General features: G+C 42.8%; 1 protein-coding gene across 2 annotated transcripts in view; it reads right to left on the bottom strand.

Moving 5' to 3' along the window:
* mak (male germ cell-associated kinase) overlaps positions 1-17,808 on the bottom strand; it is a 227,992-nt gene that overhangs the window by 195,682 nt on the left and 14,502 nt on the right. Inside the window, exons 2-3 of one of the 2 annotated variants that reach the window (XM_041185026.1) lie at positions 15,107-15,160; positions 108-449 (exon numbers count right to left, since the gene is read on the bottom strand). In XM_041185026.1, the coding sequence (XP_041040960.1) occupies positions 108-208 (101 nt within the window). In that variant the 5' untranslated portion in view covers positions 209-449; positions 15,107-15,160. The remainder of the gene's footprint in view (positions 1-107; positions 450-15,106; positions 15,161-17,808) is intronic. The other variant, XM_041185027.1, reaches the window with a different exon arrangement.

The raw sequence follows: 17,808 nt of genomic DNA, 5'->3' as shown, positions 1-17,808 counted from the left end.
TTTTCATTATGGAGTTATATATGTCATCTTGCAATACTGTGGTACCTATTTTGCAGAAATTTTGTATTCCACATCTGAGCATTTCCTTAAAAATTAAATGTACATACCTTTTGATGGCCACCAATTCTCCAGACTCATTGCTCTTTCCCATAAGCACACTGCCATATGTGCCATCTCCCAACCGTTTCAGAGTTGTGTAACGATTCATATTTTAAAAAAAACTATACACAGAACAGCATTTAAAAATCATGTAAAATATGCCTTCATCTGTTTGATTCACCTTGTTTCAAAAAAAAGTATAACTCCAAGACTGATTTAAACAGGTGTCAGACATTGTTCGTAGTTGTGAAAGAAATCATCTTCCAATGCATGTTGGTTGATTTATATTTCCTCAGTGTGTAGTCATAATACAGTGGGAGGCTGTCAGTTGTAACTGATCCTCTGCCACTCTGTTATGGAAAAAAAATAAAATGAGCCGCAATAGATTTCATTTTGTACAAATTATATTCCATTAAGAAAGTTTGCAATAATTCCTAAAATGAATTATATTCAATCATGTACAAACAGGCTTAAACTTTCTGCACACCCCCTGATTTTTTGATTGATTGAGGTGGATGGACAGGTAAGTGTTTGAGAATAAGGTCTACCTCATTTCCACCTTACTGCAACTCCGCCCCTCAACTTCCTCGTGGTTCAGCCAGCCAGAGGTAGGTATGTCTCCAATTACATGAGGTGAAAATCAGGGAACAATGACCTGAAATATATCTTGTGCAATGTAATGATTAAATACTGGACAACAGAGACCCAGGCATCTAATAGCCTCCTGGTGGCCGTGGAGTCCAGGATGCCAGTATTTTCCTGACAGAAGTGGGATCCTGAAATTGTTTTCAGCACCAGGACCTGTACAAGGACTTACAGTAGCTGGCCGTGCATGCATGAATAAATAAATAAACACAAGACTTTCATACTTTTAGAGGCAAAACTCCATGGTGGTTGGCATTCCAGAGGGCATTTGCTTAATTCCCATTACATGGTCAATTCATATCTGCCTCAGCAATGTAATCTTCAACTGCATGTAAACTTGTCAGTTCTATGTGGTTCTGGGTTCTGGGACCATCATGGGTGGAGTGAATGGGGTCAAACTCATGCACTTAGTAGAGTTTTACTATAATTACATAAAATTCTGAACAAAATTTATCATTGGAATTCGAGAACAAAACTGGTCATCCATTTGTTACTGTGATTGAAATTAGCCCAATTATTATCATTTTCAAATGCACTGAACTTTTCAAAAACAAGATTACAAAACTACAACAGGCGTAAACAACAAACTTACTGTACAAACAGCAATATTGTTCAACTGGTAAATTGGGATTTGGTTACAAGAAAGGAGAAAGGTCTCCAAATTTTAAAATCAGACATGTGCATCAGCCAGAGTCAGTCAATACCATTATTAAGCAAAGATGTAACATGAAAATTAGTTAGAAAACTAGAAGTCAACGCTGATGAATATGCACAAATATGAAAACTTACATTTTATAAGATTTGTAGAAGGAAGGCAAACTACAAAAGTCACAAATTTGCCACAAAAGAAACAATTTAGACAGTATTGAAAGAACTTTTTCCTACACGTCATCAAAAATTCTTGTTCAGAAAGGATTCAGGTTTGATACTAGAATGATCCCATACATGCACAGGTCCAGGGATCCGTCACTATTGTAGAAACATGAGGGGCAAAATTTTCTCTAATATTGAGCTACACATTGCAGACACGGGCTCACCCCGAATACCTGCTTAGATTCTCTAAACTAAAAAGGAATGCGAACGTACGAAATAGGAGCAGAAGTAGGCCATTCGGCCCCTCAAGTGTGCGCCACTATTCAATAAGATCATGGTTGATCTGTTTGTGTTTCGAACTCCACATTACCATCTACCCCCGATAACCTTTGATTCCCTTGTCTGGTGAAATTTGAATTCAATAAAAATCTGGAAAATAAAAATCAATGGAAGTCTAATGACGACCATGAAGCCATTGCCGATTGGTGTAAAAATCTATCTCATTCACTAGTGTCCTTTAGGGAAGGAAGTCTGCTGTCCTTACCTGGTCTAGCCTACATGTGACTCCAGACCCACAGCAATGTGGTTGACTGTTTAAACAAAAAAGCCCTCTGAATGAGGGCAATTAGGGATGGGCAATAAATGCTGGCCTAGCCAGCCCCACCCACATCTCATGAACAAATAAAAAATTAAAATAAAAAATTCTGCAGTCTGAGTTCATTGAAAGTTGGCAATCTCATTTATTGAAATTTCTTGACTATATATCGGCATCATTCACTGTATTGTCAGAAGCATGTTTACAGAGGGAACAAATGATAAATTATAGTAAAGTGGATACAAGAATTTTGCAATTGGTTAAGGAATGTGCCGTTTGTTAGCCTGTGTGAACCCAACTCATTTGTTTTAGCGCAGCAGGTGACACTTGACATTGAGACTGATACAGCACAGGTACAGAAAATGCTCCTCCCTAGTGTTGTGGCACAAATAAGTACAGCCTTCTAAAATAAAAGCAAAATACTGCAAATGCTAGGTAGTTGAACCTGACCCACCACTGATGGTAAGAGGCGTGTGAGGAAACAGGCGACTAGGCCTGAGTGAGACAGAGACCCAGTGACTAGCCAATTATATTCACGTGGTAAATTCTGGTAAGTCTTTTTCAGGTTTAAATATAGGTTAAAAGTCAAGCACTGAAATAGAACAAACAACCTTCAAGTAGACTGCTCGAGACAGACACCAGAAATTTACAAATAAAATTTAAGTGATGTCACAGGAGTCCGTAAGTTGACTGGTTGGAAAGTGTAGGCCTTTCCGAACTTGGAACAGAGGAGGCGATTAGTGAGTTATTATATTATGCTATACTTTACCTCTACTTTACATAAAGTTTAAGGCACGCGCGGTCATGTGGAATGTGCATCCTGCAGCATGTGGGAAGTCATGCAGGCATAAAGTGCCCTCAATGACCATATCTGCAGTCAGTGTCATCAGCTGCAGAAACTTGAACTCCAGGTTGCAAAGCACAAGCAGCAGCTGGAGTCACTATGCTGCAGCAGCTGATATTACTGTGCTGCATCCGCAAGGCTGAGAATTACATGAATAACACGTTTAGAGAGGTAATCACACCACAGCTAAGAAGTACACAGGCAAAGAGGAAATGGGTGATCACCAAAATATCTAAGAGAAACAGGCAGGTAGTGCAGGAAATCCTTGAGGCTAACTCACTCTCTAACCGCTTTTCCAGTTTGGATACTGGCGAGCAAGATGGTTCCTCGGAGGGCTATAGCAACAGCCAATTTTGTGGCACCCCACTGGTGGCTTAGCTGCACAGGAGGGGAGGAGGAAAAGTGGAAGTGCTACAGTGGTGGGGGATTCCATAGTAAGGGGAGCAGACTGATGTTTCTGCAGCTGTAGATATGACTCCAGGATAGTATCTTGCCTCTCTGGTGTCAGGGTCAAGGATGTCACAGAGCAGCTGCAGGACATTCTTTTTGAGGAAGGGGAACAGCCAGAGGTCATGGTCAACATTGGGACCAATGACACATTTAGGAAAAGGGATGAAGTCCTGAAAGCAGATTTTAGGGAGTTGGCAAGGGAATTATAAAGCAGGACCTCAAGAGCAGTAATCTCAGGATTACTCCCAGTGTCACGTGCTCGTGAGCATAAGAATAGGAAGATTGTGCAGTTCAACATTTGGCTGAAGAAATGGAATAGGAGGGACGACTTTAGGTTTCCGAAGTATTGAGACCATTGCTGGGGCAGGTGGGACCTGTACCCGGAGGACGGGTTACACTATAACAGGACGGGACTAACGTCCTTGCTAGTGCTTTTGGGGAGGGTTTAAACCAGATTGACAGGGGGATGGGAGCCTATGGGGAAATTCAGAGTGCAGAGGAGGGAAACTGGCAGTGGGAAGTAGAGGAGTATTAACTGATAAGGAGGATACAGCAGAGAGTAGTTTCAAGACAGACAGAATACTTGGAGAGTTTGATGGAATTAAAGTAGCAATAGTCTAATGAGATGGAATCAGAGTAAGGCAGGAAATAAAAAAACTAATGTGCATGTATGTGAATGCACAGAGTGTGGTTAACAAGATTGATGAACTACAGGCACAAATGGAATGATGATATAATTACTATAACAGAGACCTGGCTCAAAGAAGGGCAGGACTGGGTGTTAAATTTTCCTGGATGCAAAGTTTTCAGGAGAGACAGGAAAAGGAAAGTGGGGGGATGAATTGACATTATTGATTAAAGATGGTAATACAGTGCTGGAGAGAGAGGATGTTCCAGAGGGGTCAAAGGCAGAATCTCTCTGGCTAGAGGTAGGAATGAAAAAGGTGCAATAATATTGATTGGTGTAGTATATAGACCGTCAATTAGCGGAAGAGGTGTAGAAAAACAAATTTGCAAAGGAATGACAGAGAAGTGCAAGAATGAGTAATTTTAATGGAGGACTTCAATTATGCAAATATAGACTGGGATAGGAATAGTGCCAAGGGGGAGAGTTTCTGGAGTATGTTCAAGACAATTTTCTGCTGCAGTATGTTTCAGGTCCAACAAGAGGGTGGGCACTGTTGGACCAAGTGGATCAAATAACAGTGGGAGAGCAGCAGGGGTAATTAATTGGGGGAAAGCCAATTTCGAGGGGATAAGAATGCATCTGAGGTTTGAGCAAATTGATATAGGGAGTGACAAGGTATTGGAGGTGTTGGCAGGCTTAAAAGTGGGCAAATCTCCAGGTCTGGATGTTTTGTGTTCCAGGCTGCAGAGGGAGGAAAGGGGGAAGATCGCAGAGGCTCTGAGCCAAATTTTTAATTCCCCTCTGGCCACGGGGGAGGTGCCAGAGGACTGGAGGATAGCTAATGTGGTTCCGTTATTTAAGAAGGGTTGTAGAGATAAACCAGGGAACTACAGACCAGTGAGTCTCATGTTAGTGGTAGGGAAGCTATTGGAGAAAATTCTGAAGGAGAGAATCTACTTCCACTTGGAGAGGCAAGGTTTGATCGGGGATAGTCAGCATGGCTTTGTCAGAGGGAGGTCATGCCTAACAAATTTGATTGAATTTTTTGAGATGGTTACCAGGTGTGTAGATGAGGGCAGTGCAGTTGATGTGCTTTATATGGATTTCAGTAAAGCCTTTGACAAGCTCCCACAATGGGAGACTTATAAAAAAGGCAAATGCACATGGGATACAGGGTAATTTGATAAGGTGGATTCAAAATTGGCTTAGTTGTGGGATATAGAGGGTGATGACAGAAGGATGCTTTAGTGACTAGAAGCCAGTGTCGTACCACAGGGATCTGTGCTGGGTCCCCTATTATTTGTCATTTATATAAATGACATAGATGACTATGTGGGGGTTAGGATTAGTAAGTTTGCAGATGACACAAAGATTGGCCGGGTGGTTAACAGTGAGGTTGAGTGTCTTGGGCTACAGGAAGATATAGACGGGATGGTCAAATGGGCAGAGAAGTGGCAGATGGAAAATTAACCCTGAAAAGTGAGAGGCGATACACTTTGGAAGGAGCAATTTGACAAGGAAATATTCAATGAATGGCATGACACTAGGAAGTTCTGAGGATCAAAGGGACCTTGGCGTGTGTGTCCATAGATCTCTGAAGGCAGAGGGGCATGTTAGTGGGGTGGTGATAAATTGCCTTTATCAATCGAGGCACAGATTACAAAGGTAGAGATGTCATGTTGGAGTTGTATAGAACCTTGGTGAGGCCACAGCTGGAGTACTTTGTACAGTTCTGGTCACCACATGTGATTGGAATTGGACATGCGATGGAAGAATGAGATTGCACTGGAGGGGTTGCAGAGAGATTCAGGATGTTGCCTGGACTGAAACATTTAAGTTATGAAGAGAGGTTGGATAGACTTGGGTTGTTTTTGTTGGACCAGAGAAGACCGAGGGGCGTCCTGATCAGGGTTAACAAGATTACGAGGGGCGTGGACAGGGTGGTTAGGGGGCAGCTGTTCCCCTTAGTTGAAGGGTCAGTCACAAGAGGACATAAGTTCAAGGTGAGGGGCAGGAGGTTTAGGGGGGGGATGTGAGGAAAAACCTTTTTATCCAGAGGGTGGTGACAGTCTGGAATACACTGCCTGGGAGGGTGGTGGAGGCGGGTTGCCTCACATCCTTTAAAAATTACCTGGATGAGCACTTGGCATGTCATAACATTCAAAGCTATGGGCCAAGTGCTGGTAAATGGGATTAGGTAGGTAAGTCAGGTGTTTCTCACCTGTCGGTGCAGACTCGATGGGCCGAAGGGCCTCTTCTGCACTGTGTGATTCTGCGGTTCTGAGTCGAGCGAGTTGGAATCAAATGTTGACAGAAAAGATGGTGGCTGAACAATGGGCCACCTTCAAAGAAACAGTATTGCAGCCAATGGAAAGGTATATTCCCTTGAATGGGAAAGGCAGGACAAATAAATCCAGTGGCGCTAAGGATGATGAGAGGGGAGGTGAAGACGAAAAAGAAATGCATGTACAACAGATGCCAGGTAAAAAATTATAATGGAGAATCAGGCTGAATATAGAAGGATCAGAGAGGAAGTGAAAAAACTAAGAAGAACTGATAAGGTACCAGACCGGATGAGATGCATTCAAGAATATTGAGGGAAGTGAGAGTGGAAATTACAGAGGCACTAGTCTTCCAGTCTTCCTTCGACAAAGGGGTGGTGCCAAGGGGCTGGAGAATTGTGAATGTTACTCCCTTATTCAAAAAGGGGTACAAGGATAATGCCGGCAACTACAGACCAGTCATTTTGACTTCAGTGATAGGAAAACTTCTGGCAACTATAGTTCGGGACAAAATCAATAGTTACTTAGGACCAGTGCAGGATAATTAAGGAAAGCCAACATGGATTCATTAAGGGAAAATCTTAACTAACTTGCTGGAGTTTTTTGAGGAGGTAACAGAGAAGGTTGATAAGGATAATGCTGTTGATGTGGTGTAAATGGATTTTCAAAAGGCATTTGAAACTGTGCCACACAACAGACTTATGAGCAAATTTCTAGCTCATGGCATAATAGGGAAAGTAGGCTCTTGGATAAGAAATTGGCTGAGTGACAGGAAACAAAGGTGAGTGCTTAATGGGTGTGTTTCAGATTGGAGGAAGATTTGTAGTGGAGTCAGTCTTGCTCTTCCTAATATATATAAATGACTTGGACTGTGGTGTTCAGAGCATGATTTCGAAATTTGCAGATGATACAAAGATTGGAAGCGTGATGAGGATAGTCTTGAACCAGAAAAGGACATAGACATGTTGGTGGATTGGGCAAATAAGTGGCAGATGAAGTTCAATATAGAGAAGTGTCAGGTGATTCATTTTGGCAGGAAAGATATGGAGAGACAGCATAAAATAAAGGGAGAAACTCTAAAGGAGGTGCGGGAACAGAGGGACCTCAGTGTATATGTACATAAACCATTGGAGATGGCACTGCGTATTGAGAGAGCAGTTAATATAGTATCTTAAGCTTTATTAATAGGGGCATTGAGTACAAGAGTAAAAAGGTCATGTTGAACTTGTATAAAATGCTGGTTATACTGCAGGCAGTTCAGGGCACCATACTTGAAGGATGTGAAGGCATTGGAGAGAGTACAGAGGAGATTCATAAGAATGATTCCGGAGGTGAAGAACTGTAGCTATGAGGATAGATTGGAGAGGTTGGAACTGTTTTCCTTGGAAAAATGAAGGCTGAGAGGAAGCCTAATAGAAGTGTTCAAGATCCTGAGGGGTATAGACAGACTAAATAGTGAGAAACTGTTCCCAATCAAGGGAACATAAAGAACTAGAAGGCACAGATTTTAATAATTGGCAAAAGGAGTAAAATGATGTGAGGAAAATTTTTTCACCCAGAAGGTGGTTGGAGTCAGGAATGAACTTCCTGAGGGTGGTGGAGGCAAGTTTGATCGAGGTATTCAAAAGGAAATTGGATCGCTATCTGAAAAGAATGAAGGTGCAAGATTAAAGGAATAAGGCATGAGTGGAACTAGGTAGAATGCTCTTTCAGAGAGCCAGTCAATGGGCCGAATGGCCTCCTTCTGCACTGTAAAGATTCTGTGATGTTATCCTGACTGGCCTATGGTTACTCAGAATTTCCTTACACCCTTTCTTCAATAACTGAGTCACATTTGCTACTCCAATCTTCTTGCACCTCCGTCCTATCTAGGGTAGATGGAAAGATTAGGCAAGTTCTTCCGCTATCTCCACTCTCACTTCCCTTAGAAATCTGGGATGCAAGCAATCTTGACCAGGCGACTTATCCATTGAAGGCATAGCCTGCCTTTCCAGTACATTCTTCTGATCAATTTTCACACCATCTATCACATCTATCTCAGTTTCTACTAAAATATTGTATCTTCTTCCTCCATAAACACCCATGCAAAATATGCATCAAATATTCTCGACTTGCCCTGTGCCTCTAAGCATATATTACCCTCTTTTTCCTAATAGGCCCCACTCCATGTCTTACTATCCATTTACTACTTACAAGCTGGTGGAAGATTTTTCGATTCTCTTTTTTGTTAACTGCCATTCTATTCTCATATTTGTTCTTTGCCAGTTATATTTTACCTCTTCCCCTCTCAATTTACTGCATTTGGTCAGGTTCTTGTTTGAAGAATTCACCCGACATGCATCATACACTTTTTGTTTTTGTTTTATCATATTCTCTATCTTCCCTGTCATCCATGGAGCCCTGGCTTTGATTCCCTTATATTTTATCCCTTTTTGGAATGTACCCAGCTTTACCTGAAACATCTCCTCTTTAAAGCTCACTCCTTATTCTGCCACAGCTTTTCCCATCGATGCTTGGTTCCATTTTATCACAGCTAGTTCTATTCTCCTCCCACTGAAGTTAGCCCTTCCTTCCAATTTAGAATTCTATTTTAGATTTTTTCTTCGTCTTCTGTGTGGCTGGTCTAGATAAGTTTCTGGTCAATGGTGACATCCAGGATCTTGATGAAGGGAAACTCAACAATGGCAATGCCTTTGAATGTCAAAGGGGGGTTGTTAGATCCTCTCTTGTTTGAGGTGATCATTGCTTGGCACTTGTATGAAATTAATGTTACTTGCCACTTATCAGCCCAAGACTGAATGTTATCCTGCGAGCATGATCTCCTTCATTATCTGAGGAGTTGAGAATGGAACTGAACGTGGTGCAATGCACTTCTGGCCACATGATGAAGGATAGGTCATTGGTAAAGCAGCTGAAGATGGTTGGTTGGCCCTTGGACAGTGCACTGAAGAACTCCTGTGGTGATGTTCTCAGGCTGAGATAATCCAACAATCACAACCATTTTGTTTTGTGATAGATATTGTTGTGATGGGTTTTTGTGAGATTAAGCTAATGATCAAGAAGCCAGGATGTAAACCATGTGACCTGCAGACATTATTCAAAGTAGCTTTCAGTTTAGCTAATAGCATGTGGTGTGAAGCAGCTGCAGCTGTACTTTCCTGTTAACAATAGCTGTTGAATCTTTATAGTAAATCTGTCTGCTCAGCAATTCTGTACTGCATCTACAAATAAACCAAACCTATGGTTCTGCAGCTGGTGACGCCTTCTGCACATGTGGTGGCGTAGGACACTAGTAGAATCCACAACTTCCCACATAATACATGATACACATTCCACTCTACCGAGCCGTCCTGCCATGGCTTCAATTTACTTTGAGAGATTGGTAGTTTGTATTAAGCAAACATAGAAATACAATATGGTGAGCAGAAGCAGTGATTCTTCTTAGACAAAACAATGATGATTTAAGGATCACAGGAAAAGCCACAGACAAGGTTTTGTGCTTTACAAAGGCTGAGTATGCATTGAAGACACTGGAAGGCAAAGCCTGTCCACAGACCATGCCCTTCTACAGACAGTGTTTCAACAATGCATTGAGTGCCTGATTTGTGGGGTAGCTGAATTAGCAGTGAATCAGTCCATTTTGAATCAGGTAGTCGATCTTGAGTTGGACAATACAAGTTTCAGGGCCATCGGTACCATTCCCGCACAAAAGAAAGCAAGCATGCAAAACAGAAAAACCTGGGCTTCAGCCAAAAAAAAGGGGAAGAGAAAAAGAAAAACATGCAGTTGCTGCATTGCTGAATCTCCCCACAGAGTAGAGAAACTACAATTCTCCAGCACATCATTCGTAAAAGGCAGGAAGATCAAGAAGATGACCACTAAATTACCCAGTGTTAATTTGAAGACCACAATCTGGATTTAGGCTTTTTAAACAAATTTCAAATCTATCTATCACAGAACAGATTAACAAGCGGTGAAAATAAAGCTAGCCATTGGAAATGAGGTGTTGCACTTTGTGCTGGTCTGAGGAGGATCAGAAGGATCCAGCCAAGCTGTGGAACATACTGGAAGATCAGCTTTGTGCAAAGGTTAGTATACTTTAGTATACATAGTTTAGAACTGATGGATTACAGCCAACAGCTACAAGAAAGTAAAATAAATTTAACGCATGAGAAGTAAATTGAAGCCATGGCAGGACAGCTTGGTGATGTGGAATGAGTGTCTTGTAATATGTGGGAAGCTGTGGATGCTACCAGTGTCCTAGATGACCACGTGTGCAGGAAGCTGCAGAACTTTGAGCTCTGGGTTTCGGAATTCGAGCGGCAGCTGGAGTCACCGTGGCATATTCGCAAGGCTGAGAGCTACGTGGATAGCATATTCAGAGAGGTGGTCACACACCGCAGCTCAGGAGCCTGGAGATAGAAAGGGAAAGGGTGACTGCCAGGCAGTCTAAGAAAATTAGGCAGGTGGTGCAGGAGTCCCCTGGGACTCACCAATGGGTTTTCTGTTTTGGATACCAGTTTTGGTTCCACGGAAGAGTGCAGTCAGAACCAAGTCTGTGGCATCACAGGCAGCTCTGCTGTACAGGAGGGGAGAAAGAAGAAGGGAAGAGCTATAGTGATAGGAGACTCATTAGTTCAGGGAATAGGCAGGTGTTTCTGTGGCCATAGACATGACTCCAAAATGGTATGTTGCCTCCCTGATGCCAGGGTCAAGGATGTCACAGAGCAGCTACAGGACATTCTTCTGGGGAGAGTGGTCAGCCAGAGATCATGGTCCACGCTCGTACCAATGACTTAGATAGGGAAGGGGGTGAAGTCCTAAAAGCAGACTTTAGGGAGCTAGGAGGGAGATTGAAAAGCAGGACCACTAAAGCAGTAATCTCAGGATTACTCCCAGTCCCATATGCAAGCAAGTATAGAAATAGGAGAATTGAGCAAATAAACATGTGGCTGGAAAGCTGGAAAGGAGGGAGGGCATCAGATTTCTGAGGAAGGGAAGGTGGGACCTGTACAAGCTAGACAAGCTGAACAGGATTGGGATGGAGATCCTTGCAGGGACGTTTGCTAGTGCTGTTGGGGTGGGGGGGGGCATAATTTAAACTAGATTGGCAAGGGGATGGGAACCTGAGGGCAAATTCAGAGCAGGGGACGGGAGATGGAGAATTACTGAGTGACTCTGAAAGACAGAAGAAGCACAGGTTAAAAAGTGTTCAGCATATGAACTTGGCAGTGTTAAAAGGTATATATGTAAACACAAGGAGCATAGTAAATAAAGACAATGAGCTGAGGGTACAGATAGACACATGGCAGCATGATATCATTGTGAAAACGTAAACTTGGCTTAAGAAGGGGCAAAATGGCAGCTCAATACATGGATATCGAGTTTTCAGGCAGGATACAGAGGGGGATAAAAAAGGTGGGGGTGTAGCATTATTGGTTAAAGAATCAATTACAGTGGTGAGTGGGGGGAATGATATACTAAATGAAGCATCAAACGAGGCCATATGGGTTGAGCTCAGGAATAAAAAAGGGGCAACCATACTGCTAGGAGAGTACCATGGACCCCCAAATGGTGGAAGGGAGTTAGAAGAGCAAATATATAGATAGGTTTCAGAGTGCAAAAACAGTAAGGCAGTAATCGTTGGGGACTTAAAGTATTCTAATATCAACTGGGATACGAACAGTGTGAAGGGCACAGAGGGTGCAAAATTCTTGAACTCTACTCAAGAGAATTCTTTTAGCTAGCACATAAGCCCAATGAGAGGTGGCATAATTCGAAATTTAGTCTTAGGAAATGAAGCTGGGCAAGTGGATGAAATCGCAGTGGAAGGCCATTTTGGAGATAGTGACCATAATATTTAGCATCATTATGGAAAAGGACAAAGATAGAACAGGAGTAAAAGTTCTAAATTGGGGGAAGACAAATTTTACGAAGCTGAGGTGAGTAGGCAAGAGTGGACTGGATATAGCTATTAGAAAGAAAAACTGTGTCAAATCAGTGGGAAGCATTCAAAGACAAGATTCTACAGGCACAGTGTAGACATGTCCCCACAAAGAAAAAGGGTGGTACTGCCATATCTAGAGCCCCCTGGTTATCCTGAAGCGTACAGTCCAAGATAAAGCAGAAAAAGCAAGCTTATGACAGTCACAAAAGACTTAATACTGTAGAAAGCCTAGAGGAGTATAGAAAGTAGAGGGGGTGAAGTAAAAATGGAAATTGGCAGGTCAAATCAAAGAAAATCCTAAGATGTTTTACCAGTATATTAAGAGCAACAGAATAACTAAGGAAAAGGTGAGGCCTATCAGAGATGTACATGGTAACTTGTGGGTTGATGCAGAAGATGTGGACAGAGTTCTTAATGAGTACTTTGTCTCTGTCTTCACTAAGGAGGGGGATGATGCAAACATTCTAGTTAAAGAGAAGGAATGTGAAATATTAGATACAACAAGGACTGGCATCCTTGAAGGTGGATAAGGCACTAGGGCCAGATGGATTGTATCCCACACTGTTGAAGGAGCCAGGGAGGAAATAGCAGATGCTCTGAGGGTAATTTTCCAATCCTCATGAGATACAGGCGAGGTTCTAGAGCATTGGAGATCTGCGAATGTTGCACCATTATTTAAAGAAGGTGCAAAGGATAGGCCAGGAAATTATAGGCTTTGGTGGTGGGCAAATTATTGGAAACAATTCTGAGAGACAGGATAAACTGTCACTTAGAAAGGCATAGGTTGATGAGGGATCTCTTTAACATGGTTTTGTTAGGGGAAGATCGTGTCTTCCTAACTTAATAAGATTTTTTGAGGAAGTAACAAGGAGGATTGATGAGGGTAGTTGATGTGAATGTTGTCTACCTGGATTTCAGTAATGCATTTGACAAAGTCCCACATGGCAAATTGGTCAGGAAAATGTCATCTCATATGATACAGGTGAACGTGGCAGGTTGGATCCAAAATTGGGTCAGTGACAGGAAATAAAGGGTAATATTCAATGGATATTTTTGCAAATGGAAAACTGTTTTCAGTGGTATTCCATAGGTCTCAGTTTTGGGACCCTTGCTGTTTGTTGTATATATTTATGCTTTAGAATTAAATGTGGGAGGCATGATTGGGAAATTTGCAGATGACACAAAAATTGGCTGTGGAGTTGATAGTAAAGAGGATAGCTGTTGACTCCAGAATGATATTAATGGTTTGGTCGAGTGGGCGGAGAAGTGGCAAATGGAATTCAATCCAGAACAGTGTGAGGTAATGCATTTGGGGAGGGAAAACAAAGCAATTCAATAAACGGGAAGTTATTGAGGGGAATTGAAGAAGTGAGAGGCCTTGGAGTGCATGGCCACATATCTTTGAAGGTGGCAGGACAGCTGGACAAGGTGGTCAAAAAAGCGTATGGAATACTTTCCTTTATTGTGCGTGGTATTGAATACAAAAGCAGGGATGTAATGATGGAACTGTATAAAACGCTGGTTAGGCCACAGCTAGAATGTTGCGTACAATTCTGGTCACCACATTATAGGAATGACATAATTGCTCTGGAGAGATTGGAGAGGAGATTTACAAGAACGTTGCCAGAGCTTGAATATTGCAGCTATGAGGAGAGATTGGATAGGCTAGGGTTATTTTGCTTACAGCAGAGGAGGCTAACGGGTGACCGAATTGAGGCGTACAAAATTACGAGGGGCCTTGATAGAGTAGAGAGCAAAGACTTGTTTCCACCAGCTGAGGGGTTAATTGCCAGGGGGCATAGATTTAATGTGATTGGTAGAAGGATTAGAGGGGACATGAGGAAAAACGTTTTCACCTAGAGGGTGGTGTGCGTCTGGAATTAATTGCCTAAGTTGTTGGTTGAGGCTGAAATGTTCAGCTCATTTAAAAAGGTACCTGGGTCTGCACCTGAAGTGCTGTAACCTGCAAGGCTATGGACCAAATGCTGGAAAGTGGGATTAAAATGAGCTAGTTTCTTTTTTCTCTTTTTGGCTGGTGCAGACATGATGGGCTGAATGGCTCTTTCTGCACTGTAACTTTTCTATGGTGCTATGGTTCTAATCAATTAATCAGTTGATCTGCAGGTGTTGTGATAAGGACTGTGATTTCTCAAAAGCTGCTGTGTTGTCTAAATGAATAATGAAGCTGGCTATAATTTCATTGTCAATTGAAGCTTTCCAAAAATATCCTTTGGAGAAAAAGGGTCACAATACTGACACACTGCTAAAAGATGGCAGAAAACATGAAGCCATTGTAGCTGTACAGCAACATATGCAAGCATTAGGTGCAACTACCAGTATTGGTGCATTAGCCAGGATGCATAAAGCAAGCACTTTGTGTGGGAAATGCAGTCTGCTGCACCCATTACGAAGCTGTCTACGTTCCAAGATCTTTGTAAGTTATATGGTGTAAAGGACATTGGGCTCATGTATGCAGGGAATCTGGTTCCAGAGGTGTGACCAGCTCAAGGTGCAATCAAACAAAAGGTATGTGCATAGTACTGGCAGCAACAACAGGGAGTGTATCAGAGACCCACATAAATGCAAGCACGTACATGAGATTAGCGGCATACAGACCAGGGTGAAGACAGAGAGCGGAAAGATCCTCAAATACAAAAGGAACAAGCTTTCCACATTGTAAATGTGACAAAATGTGCAGACGAAGTCAAATGGTTAGAAGTTACTATCAACATCATATGCCAAAGAAAAGCAGCAAACGCACTCATAGCCAAGAGCAACATGGGAGTGAATGCAAACACCTGACCGGTCAGAATCCTGAAGGACATACATCCGGATCGTTGGAAGACAATAATACAACCTACGACAGAAACATAGAAAATAGAAACAGGAGTAGGTCCTTCGGCCTTTCAAGCCTGCTCGCCATTCAAAATGATCATGGCTGATCCTCTATCTCACCGCCACACTCCTGCACTCTCCCCATACCCCTTGATGCCTTTAGAGTTAGAAATCTATTTACTTCCTTCTTAAATATATTCAGTGACTTGGCCTCCACAGCCCTCTGTGGTAGAGAATTCCACAGGTTCACAAACCTCTGAGTGAAGAAGTTTCTCCTCATCTCAGTCCTAAATATTCTACCCCCTATCCTGAGACTGTGAGCCCTTGGTCTAGGCCCTCCAGCCAGAGGAAATATTGTCCCTGCATCCAGACTGCCCATCCCTGTCAGATATTGGTTGGTTCATTGGCAGCGGGATCTCAAGAAATCACTATTTTCAGGACAACATGCAGAAGATTCTTCCAGAAATTACCTTTTGTTTATCCATCAGTCAGGATTTGTTCCAGCAGCATATGGACAAAATTAAAGAAAGTTTCCCTGGATGCATATGCTTCACCAATGAAATTGCAGTGATGGGCAAAGCCAAAGGAGAACATGACCAAAATCTACACTCACTGTTGGGAACAGCTCATCATGAAGGACTCATTTTCAACAGCAAGAAATGCTAGGTGAAAATAGGTGAGATTAAATTTTTCAGTTCTAACAATTCAAGTTCTGGGATCTATCCTGACCCAGGCAAACTCAAAGATGTATGAGACATGCTTACTTCCCAGGATAAAGAGGGCTTGCAGAGGAGCCTTGGATTTTAAAATTTCTTAGTACCATACAAACCCAACTTTGCCAATAGCAGCTCTCTAAGTGATGATGCTCTAAGGAAGGATGTTCCATATGCATGGCAGTATCATCAACACATTTTTGAGTCACTTAAACAGGCATTGCCAAGAGAGACACGTGTACTACAATATCACAACTCAAGAAAGGAGACAGTCTTAGGGGTTGACACATCTCAAAAAGGATTAAGAGCATGCGTTATGCAAGATGGCAAACCAATTACATTTGGTTCCAAAAGTCTATCCAAGCACAATCCAATTATTCAAACATAGAACGTGAGACACTCACTCTGGTATTTGGTGTCGCAAGGTTCCACACATACCTATTTAGTAAAATAAGCTGACCACAAACTATTGGAAATGATCTGGTGCAAACCACTGACGAGTGCGCTACGCAGGCAACAACTTCTGATAAAAACACAGTGCTATTATTTCAAAGTCCATTACAAACCTGGTTGCAAAATGGTTATTTCAGACACATTGAACAGGTTACAAACAAAAAACTGTGGATGCTGGAAATCCAAAACAGAAACAGAATTACCTGGAAAAACTCAGCAGGTCCGGCAGCATCGGCGGAGAAGAAAAGAGTTGACATTTCGAGTCCTCATGACCCTTCGACAGAACTAAGTAGAAATAGGAAAGGGCTGAAATATAAGCTGGTTTAAGGTGTGTGTGTGTGGGCGGGGTGGGGGGTGGGTTGGGTGGGGGGAGAGAAGTGGAGTGGGGGGGTGTGGTTGTAGGGACAAGCAAGCAGTGATAGAAGCAGATCAAAAGGTGTCACAGACAACAGAACAAAAGAACACATAGGTGTTGAAGTTGGTGATATATATCTAAATGAACGTGCTAATTAAGAATGGATGGTAGGGCACTCAAGGTATAGTTCTAGTGGGGGTGGGGGGAGCATAAAAGATTTAAAAATAATGGAAATAGGTGGGAAAAAGAAAAATCTATATAATTTATTGGAAAAAAACAAAAGGAAGGGGGAAGAAACAGAAAGGGGGTGGGGATGGAGGAGGGAGGTCAAGACCTAAAGTTGTTGAATTCAATATTCAGTCCAGAAGGCTGTCAAGTGCCTAGTCGAAAGATGAGGCGTTGTTCCTCCAGTTTGGGTTGGGCTTCACTGGAACAATGCAGCAAGCCAAGGACAGACATGTGGGCAAGAGAGCAGGGTGGAGTGTTGAAATGGCAAGCGACAGGGAGGTTTAGGCCATTCTTGCGGACAGACCGCAGGTGTTCTGCAAGCGGTCGCCCAGTTTACGTTTGGTCTCTCCAATGTAGAGGAGACCGCATTGGGAGCAATGAATGCAGTAGACTAAGTTGGGGGAAATGCAAGTGAAATGTTGCTTCACTTGAAAGGAGTGCTTGGGCCCTTCGATGGTAAGGAGAGAGGGAGTGAAGGGGCAGGTGTTACATCTTTTACGTGGGCATGGGGTGGTGCCATAGGTGGGGGTTGAGGAGTAGGGGGTGATGGAGGAGTGGACCAGGGTGTCCCGGAGGGAAAGATCCCTATGGAATGCCGACAGGGGGGGGTGAAGGGTGTTTGGTGGTGGCATCATGCTGGAGTTGGCAGAAATGGCGGAGGATGATCCTTTGAAAGCGGAGGCTGGTGGGGTGATAAGTGAGGACAAGGGGGACCCTATCATGTTCTGGGAGGGAGGAGAAGGCGTGAGGGCGGATGCGCGGGAGATGGGCCGGACACGGTTGAGGGTCCTGTCAATGACCGTGGGTGGAAAATCTCGGTTAAGGAAGAAGGAGGACATGTCAGAGGAACTGTTTTTGAAGGTAGCATCATCGGAACAGATGCGACGGAGGCGAAGGAACTGAGAGAATGGGATGGAGTCC

Source organism: Carcharodon carcharias, chromosome 3 (assembly GCF_017639515.1).
Source record: "Carcharodon carcharias isolate sCarCar2 chromosome 3, sCarCar2.pri, whole genome shotgun sequence".
NCBI classification, from domain to species: Eukaryota; Metazoa; Chordata; class Chondrichthyes; order Lamniformes; family Lamnidae; genus Carcharodon; species Carcharodon carcharias.
Note: the sequence above shows the minus strand (reverse complement) of the source record. Positions and strands in the feature narration are given on the sequence as shown.